Below are 19,254 nucleotides of genomic sequence, written 5' to 3' on the forward strand. Positions count from 1 at the left end.
ACACAGCCAAATTAAAAATTCCACAACACCTCCGAGTATTGTTGTATGCAGGCTTCATATTCATCAAACACCATTTACTATTTTAGGAATATATCTTGTAATCTGCTCCACTGTTTTTGTAAATAAAGTTTGTGGTGAAAATAACCTTTTTTTTTATAGAGGTGAAAATGTTGCCGGTTTTTTTGTTTAAATCTGAGAACATCAAATAGTTGAAAGCTCTTTAATTTTTTTTGTCTTTTTATGTTGTGCTTTCATTCTTGGATATTGAAAAAAAATAGCAAGTAAGGAGTAGTTTTGATATTTGCTGATTTGCAGTATAATCAATTAAACTACTAATGACGTTCATAGCTGGAGAGGGAGAAGCAGAAAAGCCTGTGACCGATTTTCCAGTTGTACACTGTGCAAGCAGCCATTTATTGTTGGAAAAACATAGCATGAGGAATATTTGTTGACCAAACAAAGCGTTACAGTATAATTTGGGGCAATTCCTTTGGATGGGGATGATTGCTTTGTTTGCCATAGTAATTGTCACAAATTTAATTCAAAATATGTTACCAAAGTTCATTGTAAAGTAAAAGTATAGATATTTAGGTTTAGGAGGACTTTTATAAAGAGTGAAGTGTCGATACACCCTTTTTACTCAAGTACAAATGTAAAATTAATGGTTTTAAAACGACTTCAAGTAAATGCAAGGGATTACAAAATTCCGCATCACAGGAGCTCATTGGACACCTCTCCCAAAACGTTTTTCGAAAGGTCATAATGACAACTTTGTCTTAAAATGATACGTTGAAGGCTACGTATTTCAGCCCGCTGTTATTAACTATTAATATATTAAACATTTTTAAAACGGTAAGATTAGAACGTACAGATATTTGCCTGAAAATGTAAAGAGTAGAAGTAAAAATGTTGGGAAATAAACACTACAGTATGGAAACGCCTACTTTAGTAAGGTAACAATTTAGTATTTATACTTATTTACTTGACACCTCCGGTCGTTAGGATAACTAAACACAACGAAAAGTCATCCTTCAGTCTTGATCCCATGTGATGTGTCTGAGTGCAAAATGGTTGCTCGACTTTATTTCCAAGCAACAAACGAGTCACCGTCAGCCGGCGCTCCACATTTGGCACATTCAAGATGGCGCTGACGATGACGTACATTATCTCGTCGAGGCGCGCCCTGTTTATGTTGGACGTCTGCCTTTAGCTTCGTCGTGGAAGAACCAGAAAGGCGGAAGTTGGTCAAACTGACAATGGGAGGCGAAAGCGAACTCGTCGTCGTCGCCGTTGCACTTGCGGCCACCAAATGAAACAAGCCGTATCTTGAAGAAAACCCACATTTAATCAAGAAGCATGGCGTCGCACAAAGAGCAACTCTGCCGAGTAAACGAGCGACAGCTACTCGACGCCGATTTCAAGGCACCGATCGCGTTACTCGTCCCAGGTCTGTCCCCACGTTGACCATTCTTCCACTTTTGGCGCATTTTCACTCGAGCAGAGTCGGAAAAAGCAAAACAGTTCATGTACAGCTCGTGCCACCAGTTTTGATGCATAGTAAAACCAAAGTACCAGCTGCTTAGATTATTAGCAAAATAGTAACAAAAAAAATACATTATTAGAAACATTATAACAACTCATAATAACAAATAACTTGTGTGCTACTAAATTCCGGTGTCATGGGCCTTGAGCGGACGCGTGGCTTGTGATTGGTGGAGAACAAGGAAGTGAGCGGGAACAACGTCACTGATCGACAAAACTACTTGTGCGAACGACGCAAACAAACAACCACACACAAGGACAGTTATTAGTCTTCAGTATGTCCTCCAGCGTCGTTGTCCTGCCCGTTTTCAACGTCTCCCTTCACCAACACACCTGAGTCGAACAAGCCCAGTCTTGCTGGTGAGCTCATCATTTGGGTCAGCTGTGTTGAAGGAGGGAGGCAGTGGCTCTTGGGGACCAACCATGGTCCTCTAGCCTTGATTTAATACATGTTTTTGGAATGTGGACTGTAATATGGAGAAACTCCCTTCATTCGATCCCGGCCACAACATCGCCAGTCACATAACACCAAAGCAGCAGAGGTTTGTTAAGTATATTTACGGCGAAATAGCGAGCCCGTTCACAAGTTTTGCCTTAGTCTCGCCTGCCTGTTTTTCTTGTCCGAAAATCAACTGGCCACGCCCATGCGCTTACATTTCATTTAACATAATGACACATTTGAAAGAAAACCTTTCTTTCTGACGCAGATGATGATTCGCCGACGTGTCAAACTGTCGCAGTTTGCCGTTAACTAACGACAGAGGAGGACTTAAATTGTTGGCCCTCCCAGTACCTAAAAACAAGGCCGGTATCGACCCGATCCTGATACTTGGTATCGATGCTTGCCCATCATAACAATAATCCATATCCGTCGGGACGCAATTCTTATTCCGCTAAGACAATGTCATATATTGTCGCAAATCTTTTTTTTTGCCTGCAGATCCGCTAAACGTTATAGAACTCGTGTGCTTGTAGTGCGTTATTGCCCTTTGCTTTGGAAATTGACAACTGCTGTAGATTCATTCATGTGTGTTGCTTTTCTAGCCTTGCAAGGAGAGGAGGAGAAGGAGGAGGAGGAGGAGGAGGAGGAGGAGGAGGAGGGGAATCCAGATGCTCGACACGTTAAAGAGGAAGAGGAGGATCCAGAGTCCCCCAATGTGAAAGAGGAAGAAGAGGAGGTTGATGTCAACCGGTTGCCGCTGACTGCGGTTGTGGTGAAGAGTGAAGATGGCGAAGACGAACCGCCCGAGTCGTCACGTCTTCATGGCGACAGCCCAAGCGGGGGAGGGGCATCCCCAGACCAGCTTTTTGCGCCACTGTCGGATATCGACAACGAGGAAGACGCGAGCGACGCGGGCTGCGACGGCAAGCGGTTGGAAAGCTGCGAAAAGACGGCAACCGACGACGCGGGCCCAAAACTGTTTGAGTGCTCCGTTTGTGCTCAAATCTTTTCTTACAAGTGGAACCTGAAGGCACACATGAGAACACACACCGGAGACAAACCCTTCACTTGTCCACTTTGCGCTAAAAGTTTTCCTCGAAAAGGAAACATGGTGAGACACATGCGAACGCACGCCGGCGCAAAACCCGCCCAGGGCGCCGCGGGTGGCGATCGGGCCGAGAGCTCGCTGATCGCGCGTGCGGCCGCACAGAAACCTTTCACTTGCTCCGTTTGCGGCGAATGGTATTCTCACAAGCGCAGTCTGAAAATACACGTGCGGACGCACGCCGGCGAGAAACGCTTCAGCTGCTCACGCTGCGGCGAATGCTACTCTCACAAGAGCAGCTTGAAAGTGCACACGTGGACGCACACGGGAGAGAAACGCTTCCGTTGCTCCGTGTGTGACCAATGTTTTACGTACAAGCACAATTTGACAGCACACATGCTAACGCACACGGGAGAAGCGTTCACTTGTTCCGTTTGTGCTAAAAGTTTCACGTGCAAGCAAAACATGAACATGCACATGAGAACGCACACGGGGGAAAAACCTTTCACTTGCTCCGTTTGCGATAAATTGTTTTCTTATAAGTCGGCTTTGACCCAGCACATGAGAAGGCACACGGGAGAAAAACCCTACAGTTGCTCTATTTGTGGCCATGGGTTTGCTCAGAAGGTGACTTTGGTTGCGCACGTGGCGACGCACACAGGAGAAAAACCTTTCACTTGCTCCGTTTGTGGCAAAAGCCTTTCTTACAAACACGGTTTGAAATCCCACATGCAAACGCACACGGGAGAAAAAAGGCTCCGTTGCTCAGTGTGCGGCGACAGCTTTTCTTCCAAGCCCAGTTTGAACATACACATGAGAAGACACACAGGAGAGAAACCTTTCACATGCTCGGTTTGCCAGAGGAGCTTCTCTCATAAGAACACTTTGACAGCACACATGCGGACACACAACAAAGACAAAACAGTTTGAGTTTGGTTTCCTGTCGGGGGCCGTTTCAGTTCTTGCAAAGGGTCTCGTGTCATTTCCGAGAAAATAGGATTCAACGTTTGAAACGAATGGACATGATGATGACACATTTTTTGTATATGATGACATCATATGCTGACCAGCATGGGTGAAGTTTCTCTGTGTTGTTTCTGTACTAACCGCTTGTTAAAAGGACACATTGTCAAATTTTAACAGTTTTCTGCTGAAAACTTTTGTCATTTTGTTCTAACAATAACAAATGCATGCAGCATAACAACAGATGACTTGAGTCAGTGACTTTAAAGTTTAGCTGTTGAATAAAAGAATAGAAAACCTCGGCTCGTCAGCTGACTTGTATAACAACGGAAAATCTAAAAGCCAAAGTTGTCAGTCGACAACCGTGATAATACGTAACGACCAATCAGGGCTCACCTGTTTTCTGGGTTTGGTCAGCAAACTGAGCCATGAATGGTCATTAGCAACGACTCGTTACCGGTTTCCTCAGCACAGGTGATGTCATCTTCAGTCGACAGCAAGTGGCAAAATTTGTTCTTAAAGGCATTAATTGTTCATGAAAAATAATAAAGTTATGACATTAATTATAGACAAAATATCTTACTGTTGAAAATGACTAAATGAGGCAAGTATCCCTTTATAACTCAGGAAACAATATTAATGCAATTCAATTCATTGAAAGGCACTTGGATGTTGATGTTATATCAGTGACTTAAACTTTGAGCATGAGGCATATTTTCTCCAAACGGCAAATCTTTCAGAACCAGCTGGTTTCGCCCAAATACACAAACATTTCTCTCACCAGACGCTGCAACGCACATGTTCGGTGGTCCGGCTCCTTCCTACAAGTCCACACAACAAGCAAAGTTTTTAAAATGTCCATCGGAATTCAACAAGACGCGGTAGTGAAATTAATGAAGCAATTCTGAAGCCCGAGGATAGAAAAAACGCTAGAAAAGCTACCGGAGCGAAACTGCTTCCGCGTCAAATCCGCACCGATTGGCCGCGTCATCACATGACGTCATAATACGCACTCCGGTGATTGGACAACTGGCCTACTGACAGAAACACCCCATGAATGAATAAATGCATGCACGAAAAAACCAGTCGATGTGCTTTATACACAAAACATAAATACAAACATCTCTTACGCAAAATGGAGAACATATTGAAACGTATATATACACAGATTTATAATAATGTTAACTATAACAACTTAAATCGAGAATTTGCTCATGAGTTGACTGTCCCAAATAAACAAGAAACCCTGTTTTTAGTGCGAGAGTGTAACGTATTTGTTGAAATTCCCAATTTGACGGGGGGCCACTCTGCATACATGTAGTATTTGTATATTTAATGCAGAATTGCTTACTTACATTTGATTTTGTTGAATGCAAGAAAAGCCGCAAAAGTTCCGAATTTTCGTGTCTGCAAATAACGTGAACGACCCAAAACATTTGCCTCAAGTCATTTATTGAACGGGCATTTTGCAATCATACAAGAGTTTACGTGGTACAAATGGAATATTAAATGCAAAAACATTCTAAAGAATGGAAGGAAACGTAAACAAAAGGTTTGCAATGGGATTTGCAACTGCATCGCTTGTTAAGTTCAACGACGAGCAAAGAAAACTAAATGGGAAAAGGAGAAAACTTCTACTAACAGCACAGACGTTTCTTTGCTTGTTCAAATATTGATTCAATTCCTTAATTTAAGTCAAACCTGGATACTTAATAACAAAAGTCAATTACAGTATTAGACAATAATAATTTGGCACTACATAAAACAACACATTTCCCTCTTTACATAATGCTCACACTGAACTTCCTTTTTTTTCTTTTTTCATCCCTTTATTGAAAAACAAATCAATTCTGATTTGGTCTGAACATCTGTCAGAAAATCAGCAAAAAATGCTCATCATTATTTTCAAAAATAAAAGCAGATGGTGACGAAAAGATATTCCGCCTAATTTCATGGAGGACGACAGAAACGTGAAATATTTACTGTTGAGAGGCTGAAATTCTCCTCGTTTTGGTGTTCGATGCGTTGCTGATTAATTGTTGCCAATCTACCGCAATGCTTTCAAAACAACGCATGCCCTTAAAAAACAAAAACAAAATGGCAAACACTGAAAGAAATATGTCTCATTTGTTGATCTTTTTTCAGGTTAGAATATGAATACGAATCATTCATGTGGCCGAACAACAAACAGTTGTCGTAAACAGGAAATTGTACACAACAAGCCATAAAGTGGGCTTGTTTGTGGGTTATTCATTTAATCCATCTTTGTGGGTGAAATAAATAACCCCAACATTTGGGTCGGTCCCATTTGAACTAATTTACTAACTAACTAATTTGAATGTTGATTTGACAAAGTAAGGAGTAGAAAGTAAAGTAGTTAGTCTGAAAATTAATGCTCAGGGAAAGCAAAGCTATCTGAATAATCTGTACTAAGTAGACTAATAGAGTATTCGTACTTTATTTCCCACCACTGGTAACAAGAGAAACGAGCGCGTTTGAACCAGAACACCATTCATTTGAAACATTCTTTTTTTGTTACAGCTAGAAAAAGTCCATTGAATCTGTTTTTTCCCCCCCCACCAGACAAAATTCCAAACAGCAGCCAAAGAACGAAACGGAAATGTTCGCTGACAGGAAACATACGTTTCCGAGAAGAGGTTTAAGTGAAATAAAAATAAAACAAAAAGTGTTTATTCCCTTTTGTGCGTCTGCATGTGCGCGTTCAAGTTTTGCTTGAAAGCAAATTTTTTGCCACAATCTGAGCAGTTGAAGGGTTTTTCTCCCGTGTGCGTTCTCATGTGTACGTTCAGATTTCTCTTGCTCGTGAATCTTTTGGCACAAACGGAACAAGCAAAGGGTTTCTCTTCTGTGTGGCCCCGCATGTGTGCCTTCAAGCTGTGCTTGGACGTGACACTTTTACCGCAAACTGAGCAAATGAAAGGTTTCTCTCCGGTGTGCTTCCTCATGTGTCTGACCATATATTGTTTTTGAGTGAAGCTTTCGCCACATTCTGAGCAACTGAAGGGTTTTTCTCCCGTGTGCGTCCACATGTGGACGTTCAGATGCTGCTTCGAGGCAAAACTTTTGCCACAAACTGAGCAAGTACAGCGTTTTTCTCCTGTGTGTCTTCTCATGTGCTTGAGCAAATATTGTTTTTGCGTGAAGCTCTCGCCACAAACGGAGCAGGTGAAAGGTTTTTCTCCCGTATGCGTTGCTGCGTGTGCACTCAGAGAGGCCTCCTGAGCAAATTGCTGCCCGCACACGGAGCAAATAAAGCGTTTTTCTGCATGGGTTTGCATGTGTTCATTCAAACTGTGCTTATAAGAAAGGCTTTTGCCACAAACTGGGCAAGTGAAAGGTTTTTCTCCCGTGTGTGTTCTTACGTGCGCGTTAAAAGTTGGCCGATAAATAAAACTTTCACGGCAAACTGAGCAGCTGAAGGGCTTTTCACCCGTGTGTCGTTTCTTGTGGGCATTTAAAGTCTGCTTATAGGTAAATCTTTCACCACAGATGGAGCAAGTGAAAGGTTTTTCTCCCGTGTGCTTCCGCATGTGTGCTTTCAAACTCTTTTTGTACGAAAAACGTTCCCCGCAAACCGAGCAACTGATGAGACTTTCCCCTGTGTGTGTCCGCATGTGTATATTCAAGCTCCGCTTGTACGAATAGCTTTCGCCGCAAACGGAGCAGGTGAAGGGTTTCTCTCCGGTGTGTGTGGCCGTGTGCGCAATCAACGAGATCTTTTTGGCAAAGGTTTCGCTGCAAATGGAGCAACCGTAAGGTTTTTCTCCGGTGTGCGTCCTCATGTGAACCGTCATATTTTTTCTTTTAGCGAATCTTTTCCCACAAATTGAGCACGCAAACCGTTTTTCTTCCGTGTGCGTCGCCATGTGCACGATCAACGAGCCCTTTTGCGCAAACGTGTCGCCGCAAACCGAACAATTAAAAGTCGGTTTCTCACCCGTGTGCGCTCTCATGTGTCTCACCATGTTTGACTTGCAAGCAAACGTTTTACTGCAAACGGAACAGGTGAAGGGCCTTTCTCCCGTGTGCGTTCTCATGTGTTCCTTCACGCTGTACTTACAAGAAAAGATTTTCCCACAAAGCGAGCAGGTCAAATGTTCTTTGCGTGCATCTTTCATCGAGCTTCCCAAAAGTCTGTCATCACCTTCGGCGTCTGTGGCGCTCCTCGAGGGTTTCTCCACGTCGCTGCCATGTGACGCCGGCGCTAAGCGCCGATGCGCCGGCGCTCCGCTCGGACTGCGACGAAGCCGCGACCACTCGGCTGCATCGTCTTCATCGTCTTCATCGTCTTCGCTCTTCACGACGACCACGTTCAGTGACAGCTCGCTGACATCGACCTCCTCGTCTTCCTCTTTAACGTGGGGCAGCTGCGGATCCTCATCGTCCTCCGTAACGCCACGGCGCTCCGGGCGCACTTCCCGATGACCGACCGGCGGCTGGACGTCTACGGGACGCAAGCAAAACAAAGAAGTCGGTTGAGCACACGTGTGGAATGTTCTGAGCAGCGGCCGACTGAAACGAGGATGGATTGTGATTTACGTGACGTGCATTGTAAGTCACAGTGCCGTGAAAGGGTATTTGCCCTCTTCTCAAAGTTCTTACATTTTTCCATAGATTGTCCACTTAAATGTTGAAGTAGTTTAAATCCTGAATAAACTGCAGCTAATCCCATTTTTGGGTAAACCAAGCTCCATTTTGACTGAGGCTGCCCAAGCCTGATTGCCTCCAAACTTGTTCAGATAACAGATCACGTCAACTAAATCAAGTCGGCCAAAACATCTATCAACCTTGAAAGGCCACATCTTAAATTTTGTTATGCTAACCTCAACTTGGTCTATATTATTTGGAATGTAGAAAAACCTTATTTTCTTGTTTCAATGTACGGTAGACACGGTATGTTTAGTTACAATTGCAATCCCCACACACGAGGGAGTTTTTCCTTGCCTCCTTCACCTACTGCTTGTTCATGTTGTCAGTTGTTGTGTGCCTGTGAATGTGTACCAGTTTATGGAGTAGCTTGTATGGTTCAAATACAGCTCTGCACTTTTTTTTGTTTACAAATCGTCAGTCGGGGAGTTGTAAATGAGCAGTTTTGTTGCAAGTATTTATTGAAGAATTGAAAGGTTATATTGCCGTGAATCGCCGACGACATGTTAGCCACATTGGACTGTTAATTCTGCAGTGTTGGAGTTGCTGCATTTGAAAAGACGTAAAGTGTGTCCTACTGCCTGATAAACCTGCACTGAGGATTATGGTTTGGGTTCGTCTAGAAATGCCGATCACAGCCTATTATCGGGGAAGAGGACAGGAACTACGCACAGTGCATGACTCACGTCAAAGAGCCGTTCAAGGCAAAAAATAATGCTACCAGGAGTCACAGCAAAAACAATCATTGCCAAGATATCATAAAGACATTAACATTCATACTGTAATCATGTAATGTACTGTGTTGCTCCTTTTGGTCATTTCAATTCGACTTCAATGATGTTACTTTAAAAAAATGATACTTGTTTCGACGTTGAAATGAAGCAATCGATCGTCTGTTGAAGAAGCCAAACCTCGAATGTGCAGTGCAGCACTGGGAGGCGACAAAATGGCGTCCGGTTGTCGTGCTTGTCCTTCGTTCTCATCTCCCGCTCGACGAAGTTGCTCTTTGTGCGACGCCATCGCTTTCAAACAGTCCGAGTATTTAGCAACTATTTCATGTTTAGTCGGAGGGAGCACAAGTACGAGAGCTCAACGTTGCTGCTTTGTCTCTTGACCGTCGACCAAAAAGCACGTCACCAATTTCCGCCATTTATTCTTCGACGGTAGTTTTCGCAACATAGCATCCGTGACACATCCGTCCGCCCCCTAGCGGCGGTATTGTGACGGTTCACATTTTATGCCCTTTTTAATTCTCAAAATCTCACAGTACAATATTTTCATATCAAGGCCATCACAGGACTGTGTCATTATGGTATTTTCAACAATAAGAAGGAAAAATACCGTAATGTAGAAAATGAAGTGGTAGGAATGTAAAGGATAAAAACTACTACTTAAACTACTTATAAGAAAAGCTTTTAGCGCAAACTGAGCATGCAAAAGGTTTTCCCCTCGTGTGTTTCTGTGCGTGTATTTTCAAAGTGCTCTCATAAGGAACATTTTTTTTTACCACAAACTGAGCAGCGAAAAGGTTCTTTACGTCTGTGACATGTCCTGTGACTTGGAGAAGTTGTCTCAGAGCTTTTCAACTTTCCAACTTCGCAATCTCCGTCATTCCGCAAAGATTCTTCCAGGTTGTCGCTGTCTGACAGCGGGGCCAAAAGCTTGTCTGGCGGTGCTCCTCCCCGCTGAGCTCCATTTGGACTGTCAGGATGGCCGAGTTCCGACTCGGGTGGGTCTTCGTCTCCTTCATCTTCTTCACTCTTCACAGAGAAAATCCCGGTGGCGACATAATTCAGTCCTCGGGAAATTGAAGGGAATTTATTTTTTGCAGCTCAAACATGTGCAGGCATAAGAAGAAAAAAAAAAAGGAGGCATTTGATTGAGGGTGAACATCGGCAGGCTTGTTAACGGATAAGACATTTATTTTCACTTTACAGGGACTTTGACATTCGCTCATTGTGTTTTTGTCCCGTTATCTGACAACATTTGAGCCCAACTGAGCAGTGGGCACAATCAAAAGCTCAAAAACTCAAACTTGACAACAAAGTCAACAACTACATTCTGATCTCTCCGGTGTGTTTGCGCATGTGTGCGGTCAAACCGTGCTTATAAGAAAAGCTTTTGCCACAAAGTGAGCACGTGAAAGGTTTTTGTCCCGTGTGCGTTGCTGTGTGCGCAATCAAACGCACCTTGTGAGCAAATTTAGCACCGCAAATGGCACAACGAAAAGGATGTTCTCCGGTGTGCTTCCACATGTGCACGTTCAAATTGGGCCGCGTTATAAAACATTTGCCGCAAACTGAGCAACTGTAGGGTTTCTCTCCTGTGTGTGTCCTTATGTGTCTTTTCAAATCGGACTTATAGGAGAAGCTTTTATCACAAATGGAGCATGCAAAAGGTTTTTCTCTCGCGTGTGTTCTTCTCACGTGCGTTTCCAAAATGGACTCATGACAGAAGAGTTGACCGCAAATTGAGCATTTCAAGTTATTTTCTTCCTCGTGTGTTCTCATGTGAGCAGTCCAGTTTTCCTTTTGGGTAAAAAAGCGACCGCAAACTGGACAACTGAAAGCTTTTTCTGCCCTGTGTTTTTTCATGTGCACGTTCAAATTGTACCTGTAAGAGAAGCTTTCGCCACAAAATGAACATGAGAAGGGTTTTTCTCCCGCGTGTTTCTGCGTGTGTATTTTCAAAGCGCTCTCATAAGGAAATCTTTGGCTGCAAACAGAGCACCGCAAACTTCCTTTATGGCGCCCGCCGCGTGTTTTCAAAGTTTTCTGGTGAGGAGTCGTCTCGTTTTCGGAGCATCTCAGCTGTTCACTCTCGCCGTCTGTGTCGATCGTATCTTGCGTGTCACGATCGCGTGACAGCGGAGCGAAGATCGTGTCTGCGGGTGGTCCTCCGCTGAGCTCTTCACTTGGACCGCCACGATGAGGCCGTGACCACTCGGGTGCCTCCTCCTCCACGGGAACAACACTAAGAGGCAACTTGCTGACGTCAGCTTTTTCCTCTTCTCCTTCTTTCAAGTGTGGTGGCTGCTGATCCTCTTTTTCCTCTTTCAAGCGTGGCTCCGCCTCTTCCTCTTTAACATGGTGAGGCCGTGGATGCCCCAAACTGGAGCTCCCCCTTCCAGCCGGCTGCCAAACATCTGCAAGACACGAGCAACAAAAACAGGCTTGAACCCGAATGCAGTTGGGGTTCAGACAAGATTTTTCAAAGTCCGTTTAAACTTGGTTTTGAGTATTATTGTATAGAAACTGAATGAAATTAATACCAAAAATGCCTACATTTTTTAAAAAATTATATATTAATATAGTTTGTATTTCTTATGTTTTTAATGTTGGCATTTTATGTCCTCCGTAACCAACTGGCTACCAGTTTGACATACACTTCTGAAATTGCTCAAATGACCTTCAATGATGTTATTTATAGTTATTGACATTCAACTATATGAAGGCACTGACCATGTTAATGACTTATCAAGGTAGCTAATAGATGAATGATAATATGGAAGAGTTTATTTCTAGAATTCTCTCTGCAAGTGTTTACAACTTCAAATCTGCAATATTACTAGGAAGTAGGAAATCATCACTGGTTGGAAGAATTCTACAGGCTACTCATGAGTTTCTTGGGGGTTGCCAGGTGTCCACTGGAACCACTGGAATCGTTATAAAGCAAGCACACATGGAAATAAGATTAGTGAAGAAAATGGCACCTTGTTTTCATCGGGGGTTGCTCGTCAGGTGTTATAAAAGGACACTTCAACACATGTAACATTTTTTATGCATTTGAATTGCATTAAAATGAAAAGTGAAAACACCCGTCCCAAGTTATTGTTACCGACATGAATTATACTATGATTTTATTTCTTCGGTCCCACTTGACACCAATTAGGCCGTTTGCTGGCCCCGAAATTACAACGAGATTGAAATGGCGAACTTGATGTTTAGTGAATAAAACCTTGGCTGTGCAGCGCCGTTTGTGTGTTGCAAACATCTTCCAGCTGTCGTCGGTGTCGCTCGTTCTCCTCTCTGGCGCGACAAAGTTGCTCCTCGTACGACGCGACGGTTCTTTCAAACAAGCCGAAGATTTCGTCGGCGGCCGCCATGAGTCGCTCCCTCACCAACTCCTTCAACATTTTGATGCGTTTTCACGTCGTTGTCTTCGAGGTTTTCCGCGCTGGGCCTTTCGACCGACGTGTGTTGCTATTTCCGCATTCTTCTTCTTCGATAAATTTTCTAAGGCATCTTATCGTTCACGGGATGCCGCTGCTGCCACCCCCTGTTGGGTATATGAAGTACGGCATCCAGCGTGCCCTGCAGTTAACTTCCAAAAGTCAATTAACTCGGAGATCAGATGACTTTATTTTACAATGTTAAATGTGAATGACTCCATTGCTCCCAGATTCATTAGGACTTCTTTAAATGGATCTCAACACTATTAATGTTCAGCTGAGGAATGCATGGCAGTCTTTATTATCACCAAAAACGACAGACATTAGGCCCAGTACGCACACACATTAAGATAATTGCAAAATATCCTCAGCCAATAATGATGATTCTCATTCTGAACAACGTCGTGAGGAATACAACAATTTAAAGTCAGACACTTTGAATGAGGGTAAAAAAAAAAAAAGGCTTTCAATTGTTTATGGTTGCGCCACTACACATCTCAGCACAAAGAGAGGAAAACAGAGACAGTGAAGATAACAATAGAATAGAACTTTATTTGTCATTGTGTACACAATGAAACTTCTTGCAGCAGCATCCTTGCCTTCAACACTGTACCATAAAAAAGACAACAACATAACAATAATAAAAATATCAAAGAATTTCCAAGGGTCTTGGGGAGCTATTACAAGAGGGAACATGGGCACACAAACAGCTACTGGTTGGAGGCATATTAATGGCAGTGGGCTAATAACATTTGTACAGCGCGGGAAAAGATTAAAGTCTGGATAATGCACAAAAAAAAAGATCATAAGTGGTTAAAATATACACAAATATAAGCAGGATGATAATGTTTTAATATTGAGAATCTTCTTGGGGCTTGCTTATGTTTCCCATACTCCAGTCCAGTTGGTGGCGCTAATGCACCTGAACGCCGGCTGCCAACGGCCATTCAAGTCAAATAAGAAGCTCTGAAAGTATTTCAACTGACACTTTACATCTACGCAGCAGCTCAACACGTTCTCAGTGAAGTCGTAAACACAACACAAACATGAGCAAAACATGAGCAGCGACCACAGCAAAATTCAGCGAAGTCGCCGATGAAGATGACAACAATGCGCAGCACAGCGGAACATTTACACGTCTTTTGAGAGAACAACCGGATGAAAGCGCGACATGGCGCACTGCAGCAGCAGTTGCTCAAAAATGATCCGGATTTGGAATCCGTTTTACCTTTATGACCGTTTTTCTAAGTAACATTGGGTTGCGTCACCCTTTTCCACATGACCTCAGATGACCTTTTGAGCAAGTGGCCCAGAGGATGACTTTCTAATGTTTACTGTGTGTGGTGTATCCGCTTGTGTGCAGTCAAATTGGCCCGCTGAGCATATCTTTCGCCGCACAACGAGCAACGGAAAGGTTTTTCTCCCGTGTGCGTTCGCATGTGCGTTACCACGCAAGATTTAAACGAGAATGTTTTATCACACAGCGAGCAACCGTAAGGTTTTTCTCCCGAGTGTGTCCTCATGTGTGATACCATGTTTGGCTTTAGAATGAATCGCTTCCCACACACTGAACAACTGTAGGGTTTTTCTCCCGTGTGGATTCTTATGTGTGCTACCATGCTGGAATTTTGAGTGAACGTTTTCCCACAAACGGAGCAAATGAAAGGTTTCTCTCCAGTGTGCGTTCTCATGTGTGCCACCAAACTTTCCTTGTGAGCGAATCTTTTCTCGCACAGTGAGCAATTGAAAGGTTTTTCTCCTGTGTGCGTTCTCATGTGTCGAACCAGGTCGGACTTATTTGTGAATCCTTTACCACAAACGGAGCAAGTGTAGGGTTTTTCTCCCGTGTGCGTTCGCAAGTGTCTTATCAGAGGTCCGTTTTGAGCAAAGCTTTTACCACAAACGGAGCAGCTGCCCCCAATCTTCTTGTTGGAGGATTTCAACGCTTTGTCGTCACCTCCGCGGTCTGCCTGGTCGGCGTCTTCCGTGTCGTCGGTGTCTGACAGTGGCGCTAAGAGTTTGTCAGGCGGCGGTCTTCCGCGGCAGCGATGAAGCTGAGCCGACTCGGGTTCGTCGTCGTCGCCGCTCTTCGTGAAGACAAGATTCAGTGGCAACTTGCTGACATCAGTCTCCTCCTCTTCCTCCTTAATGTGGATGGGCTCCGGATCCTCCTCTTTATTTTTAATGCGGGGTACGAGTGGACCTTGTTTATACTCTTTGACGCGGCGGGCCGGCTCCAAACCGGGGCTCCCCATCTGCGGCTGAGGACAAAGTTCTTCCCAACGACCAATCAGCTGCTGGACGTCTGTAGGACACAAGCGCCACAAAAAAATAAGTGACCTGTGTCACAGTGAGACGCATTTCAAAAATGAGCTTTTGGCATCTCAGCTTTACAACAATATATCAACCGTTGAACAACACTACTTATGACATCATTATTACTAATTACAGTTCATCATTACCAGAGATATGAATAGGTGGCGAGGACACACCACATGGCCCTTTGAGCTTCTTGCCAATGGAAACACAAAGCGAGAAGTGAGCAGTGGGTTAAAAGTGCGTGTTACATTTAGAAATCCAAAAGACAAAGTATGCTGCTACATTGTGCTGAACTTAATTTAGAAAAATAATCAAATTACGATTTTTTTCCCTACACAAAACAAAACTTTAATCATGGAAAAAAACAACAACACAACTTTATTGTTGTGTAACATTCAGACTCATCTCGCAGTACTGTGACTTTCTTCCTCTTAGTAAAAAATCAATACTCCATACATTATGTAGCTTTATTCTCATAAATTACAACTGTTTTTCTCAATCACCCATAAAAATATGACGAAATAAGGGCTATTTTAAACAAGCCCCTTCCCCAAAATGCATGATGTAGAAAAAGCGTTAACATGACCTTTTCAAACGGCACATTGCACCTTTAAAGCATCCACAACAAATTACAAATGCATGCAAACGTTACACTAAAAGCAGCAAAAACAAAAAAACATCCAAGATGTGGAGGAGAGCGAAGAGAAAAACGAGAAAGGTGCGAAAAAGAAATAAAAGGCGAGCGAGCCTGCAGACGGACCTTGTTTGTGCAGCACAATCAGAGCATCTTGCAGTTGTGGTCGCCTTTCGGTCTCGTCTCTCGCGTGACAAACTTGCTGCTCGCGAGACTCCATCGCTCTTTTAGAACGCTTTGCTTTGCTTTCTTACCAATTCTTTTATTTGATCGTTTTTTGCCACCAGTATGTCGTCGCTCCTTTTTCGCATTTTTGCTAAACGGTCGGACGCCTTTCACTTCATTTAGATTATTAAGGGGGCAATCGAGCATTTAACGCGCATTAGCGCCACCTACCGTGCTGGAGTGTGGGTCGATCAATTACATGTTTTACCCCAAAAAATCCAAGAATGAAATAAAGGTAAATTTAATAAGAATTAAAATACGAAAACGAAAAAAGCAAAAACATTACATTCCAAAGATATCCACGTTTTGTTTTTAAATAATAATAAAAAATAAAACAACACAGTAGGTGGCGGTATTGCGACATAAACGCTGAACACCAGCCGCTTGCAAACACAAGAACAAACGCACGCTTTGGAGGTTAGCATAGCATAGCATAGCATAGCATAGCAAAGCAAAGCGCGAGATTCTGTTCTTGTGCGCGTTGAACGCCATAGCGTGAAAATGTTGAAGGAGCTGGTGAGGGAGCGACTCATTGCAGCCGCCGACGAAATCTTCGGCCTGTTCGAAAGAACCATCGCGTCGTACGAGGAGCAACTTTGCCAGGCGAGAGACGAAACCGAGCGGCACCGGCGACAACTCCAAGCTGTTGCCAAGACTCAAGTGGTCGTCAGCCTCCAAGGTGCGTTTATTCACCTTTGCAACGTTTTTATCAAAGAACATTGTGAAGTTCTTTGGTTTGATATGAATACGGTGAGAAATTAATAGTAGCGAACGTGAACATTAAGTCATAACATTTCATTTAAAAGCAACGAGTTGGTTGGTTTTCTTAATTTAAATCTTTCGTTTGGGGCCACATGCCTCAAAATCCTACGAGGCAAGGGCCACTTTCACATTTGGAAATTATTTAACACATTCAACCAATACATTTATGTAAGCCAAGCTTTAACTTTTATGCTTAGCCAAGGCCACTAACAGCTCGGTAATAAATCAAAAAGTCTACCATCCGCGACCTGAAAATGGATTTATAGATTGTTAAGTTATTAACAATGTTTTTCAGTTTCAATTTATATTTTAGCCGTTTTGGATTTAGTTATAGCAGTATGGCTCAATGAATAGAATTGTATTCTTATCTGTCTCACTCTCATGAGAAGGGCAACGGGTTTCTTCCACTGCTATCTTGAAGGGAGTTTAGTCTAGTACCGGTCTCAGCCGGTCGGAAGAGGGGAGGCACAGGCTTTGTATCATTGTTTTTCTCTAATCTGATTTATACCTATGGGAACTTGCTGAACTTGCTGAGGGAGGAGAGAGGGATTTTCTTGTATTCACTGAGTTGCAAACAAATGTACTGTGGGCTGACGGGAGGAGACTTTTCGTATTCACCCACTTTTCAATAAATAATGTGTGCAGAAGAAGGAGAGACACACAATCTGAACAGAACACGGTTTGAGTGTATTCATTGTGTGACCAGAAATTTCTGATACCTTTGCAAAGGGACTTCTTCACCAGAATCTCACCATTCAGTTAATTGAACACGCAAAGAGTACAATACAGATATCGTCTACTCTAACAAGATCAAAATGGTGCTTGTGTTGTGTCCTGCAGACGTGCAGCAGCTGCTTGGTCGTCAGGAAGAACGTTCTCCTCTGCTGCAGCGGGGGTGCTTCAAGTTGGAGCAGCAGGATCCGCAGGCGCACGACGACAAGGAAGAGGAGAAGGTCGACGCCAGCAAGTTCCCGCCGACTGGCGTCTGTGTGACGCCCGTAGACGAAGCGCCCGAGTGTTCCCGGCTTCATCGCCGCAGTCCAAATGATGAAGACGACTGCGGAGGACCACCGCCGGACAAGCTCTTTGCGCCGCTGTCAGACAGCGACAACCTGGAAGAAAGTTTGAGTGACGCAGACTGCGAAGGTGACGACAAACGGTCAGAATGCTCCGAAAAGGAAACCACTCCAAGCGGCCATAAAAGCTCGCCAACGCCTCAAAAACACGCTGCCGGCTTATTATTTGCAAATAAGGCAACGCGCAAAGGAGAAAAACGCTTTCGTTGCTCAACTTGTGATGAAAGCTTCTCTAAAAAGTCATCCTTGATGTCACACGTGGAAACGCACGCGCGAGAGATTCCCTGCAGTTGCTCGACTTGCGGCAAAGTATTCTCGAAAAAGAAATACATGGAGTTCCACATGCGACTCCACTTGGAGCAGCCCTTCCTTTGCTTCGTTTGCAAGAAAACATTCCCCTTAAAAGAGAGTCTGATATCACACATGAGCAAACACACACAGGAAAAACCCTTCAGCTGCTCGGTTTGCGGGAAAAAGTTTTGCCGTAAGACGGATCTGGATTGCCACTCGAGAACTCACACGGGAGAAAGACCCTTCACTTGCTCAGTTTGTGCCAAATCATTCTCTCAAAAGTACCATATGAAAACACACATGAGAGTCCACACGGGAGAAAAACCCTTCAGTTGCTCAACTTGCGGTAAAGCGTACTGCCGGAAGTTAGACATGGTCGTGCACACGCGGAAACACACGGGAGAAAAACCTTTTAGTTGTTCACTTTGTGGGGAAAAATTTGCTCGTTGGAGTCATTTGATGACACACATACAGACACACAAAAGTGGAGAGTGAATGCTTTTTGGGAGTCTGCCTGCACTTCCGTGAAACCCCGGGACCGAGACTTTTCGACTCGTTTGTCCATCGTTGGGAAATTCTTTTCCACAAGTCATACATGGACGCTGCAAGATCGAAAACAGACAATAACAACGCAGCACAATATATTCAGTGAGGCGGCCATGTTGTTCCGGGCAGCCATCGCGGCGGGATTGATGCTTTTTGCTAAAAAGCGCCGTTCGGCATTTGTGCGCCTGAAATATTCCGAGTTGCATTTTTCACGAATGGTGGGGACGGTCTGGAACGCAACCGCATCTGTGATGCCGATTTTTTTTTTCCATAACAAGCCGCATAAATCTTCAGTGTTCCAATCTTGTTTTATTGAAAAATATCTTTGAAATACTACAAACGGGTTGTTTTGACTGCACGTGAAGCAGTTCTCTCAAATCCAAATGAAAAGCCCGTTTGTCATCACAGCAATGGCTGACTTTTTCAGAACTCTTAAGGAGGGGGGGGGGGGGGGGGGTGAGATTGGTGGAAAAGAGGGTTTATTTTTGAAGTGATCGGCCGCTCGCCCAAAATGAAGGGAACTCCTCAGGGCCAATCAATCAGCCGGCTCTGTCATGTCAAATGAACGAA

At 43.8% G+C, this 19,254-nt stretch overlaps 5 protein-coding genes across 8 annotated transcripts; 2 read left to right on the plus strand and 3 right to left on the minus strand.

Moving 5' to 3' along the window:
• The first annotated feature begins 1,216 nt into the window (after nucleotides 1–1,216).
• On the plus strand, nucleotides 1,217–4,590 carry LOC147173172 (uncharacterized). Its single transcript, XM_086075517.1, has 2 exons — nucleotides 1,217–1,447; nucleotides 2,587–4,590. The coding sequence occupies exons 1-2, from the start codon at nucleotides 1,357–1,359 to the stop codon at nucleotides 3,957–3,959; spliced, it is 1,464 nt and encodes a 487-aa protein (XP_085931643.1). The 5' UTR covers nucleotides 1,217–1,356; the 3' UTR covers nucleotides 3,960–4,590.
• A 1,976-nt stretch (nucleotides 4,591–6,566) lies between these two features.
• LOC147173173 (uncharacterized) lies at nucleotides 6,567–9,832 on the minus strand. 2 transcript variants are annotated; one of them, XM_086075485.1, is made up of 2 exons: nucleotides 9,521–9,832; nucleotides 6,567–8,457 (listed from the first exon to the last, which is right to left on the minus strand). In XM_086075485.1, exons 1-2 carry the CDS (start codon nucleotides 9,678–9,680, stop codon nucleotides 6,683–6,685), a joined length of 1,935 nt encoding a protein of 644 aa, XP_085931611.1. In that variant the 5' UTR covers nucleotides 9,681–9,832; the 3' UTR covers nucleotides 6,567–6,682. The 2 variants fall into 2 exon arrangements, with proteins under 2 accessions (XP_085931611.1, XP_085931612.1); XM_086075486.1 differs by having other exon boundaries at nucleotides 9,572–9,830.
• A 676-nt stretch (nucleotides 9,833–10,508) lies between these two features.
• On the minus strand, nucleotides 10,509–12,866 carry LOC147173174 (uncharacterized). The gene is made up of 2 exons (XM_086075500.1): nucleotides 12,618–12,866; nucleotides 10,509–11,805 (listed from the first exon to the last, which is right to left on the minus strand). The coding sequence occupies exons 1-2, from the start codon at nucleotides 12,793–12,795 to the stop codon at nucleotides 10,715–10,717; spliced, it is 1,269 nt and encodes a 422-aa protein (XP_085931626.1). The 5' UTR covers nucleotides 12,796–12,866; the 3' UTR covers nucleotides 10,509–10,714.
• A 497-nt stretch (nucleotides 12,867–13,363) lies between these two features.
• LOC147173175 (uncharacterized) lies at nucleotides 13,364–17,211 on the minus strand. Of its 3 annotated transcripts, none has more exons than XM_086075507.1 (2): nucleotides 17,149–17,211; nucleotides 13,364–15,136 (listed from the first exon to the last, which is right to left on the minus strand). In XM_086075507.1, exon 2 carries the CDS (start codon nucleotides 15,084–15,086, stop codon nucleotides 14,163–14,165), a length of 924 nt encoding a protein of 307 aa, XP_085931633.1. In that variant the 5' UTR covers nucleotides 15,087–15,136; nucleotides 17,149–17,211; the 3' UTR covers nucleotides 13,364–14,162. The 3 variants fall into 3 exon arrangements, with proteins under 3 accessions (XP_085931633.1, XP_085931631.1, XP_085931632.1); XM_086075505.1 differs by lacking the exon at nucleotides 17,149–17,211 and adding an exon at nucleotides 15,911–16,662; XM_086075506.1 differs by lacking the exon at nucleotides 17,149–17,211 and adding an exon at nucleotides 15,294–15,427.
• LOC147173176 (uncharacterized) lies at nucleotides 16,384–19,111 on the plus strand. Its single transcript, XM_086075501.1, has 2 exons — nucleotides 16,384–16,688; nucleotides 17,612–19,111. The coding sequence occupies exons 1-2, from the start codon at nucleotides 16,511–16,513 to the stop codon at nucleotides 18,631–18,633; spliced, it is 1,200 nt and encodes a 399-aa protein (XP_085931627.1). The 5' UTR covers nucleotides 16,384–16,510; the 3' UTR covers nucleotides 18,634–19,111.
• Nucleotides 19,112–19,254: the final 143 nt, after the last annotated feature.

Source organism: Leptonotus elevatus, chromosome 5 (genome assembly GCF_054856555.1).
Source record: "Leptonotus elevatus isolate MCC_2025b chromosome 5, RoL_Lele_1.0, whole genome shotgun sequence".
In the NCBI taxonomy this organism is placed as follows: Eukaryota; Metazoa; Chordata; class Actinopteri; order Syngnathiformes; family Syngnathidae; genus Leptonotus; species Leptonotus elevatus.

Coding starts and splice junctions, on each gene's coding strand:
- LOC147173172 (XM_086075517.1), top strand. CDS start 1,357: ATGGCGTCGCACAAAGAGCAACTCTGCCGAGTAAACGAGCGACAGCTA. Junction 1,448..2,586: donor GATCGCGTTACTCGTCCCAG/GTCTGTCCCCAC, acceptor TTGCTTTTCTAG/CCTTGCAAGGAGAGGAGGAG.
- LOC147173173 (XM_086075485.1), bottom strand. CDS start 9,680: ATGGCGTCGCACAAAGAGCAACTTCGTCGAGCGGGAGATGAGAACGAA. Junction 8,458..9,520: donor TCATTTCAACGTCGAAACAA/GTATCATTTTTT, acceptor TGCGTCCCGTAG/ACGTCCAGCCGCCGGTCGGT.
- LOC147173174 (XM_086075500.1), bottom strand. CDS start 12,795: ATGTTGAAGGAGTTGGTGAGGGAGCGACTCATGGCGGCCGCCGACGAA. Junction 11,806..12,617: donor AACGGCGCTGCACAGCCAAG/GTTTTATTCACT, acceptor CGTGTCTTGCAG/ATGTTTGGCAGCCGGCTGGA.
- LOC147173175 (XM_086075505.1), bottom strand. CDS start 16,004: ATGGAGTCTCGCGAGCAGCAAGTTTGTCACGCGAGAGACGAGACCGAA. Junction 15,137..15,910: donor GATTGTGCTGCACAAACAAG/GTCCGTCTGCAG, acceptor TGTGTCCTACAG/ACGTCCAGCAGCTGATTGGT.
- LOC147173176 (XM_086075501.1), top strand. CDS start 16,511: ATGTTGAAGGAGCTGGTGAGGGAGCGACTCATTGCAGCCGCCGACGAA. Junction 16,689..17,611: donor AGTGGTCGTCAGCCTCCAAG/GTGCGTTTATTC, acceptor TGTGTCCTGCAG/ACGTGCAGCAGCTGCTTGGT.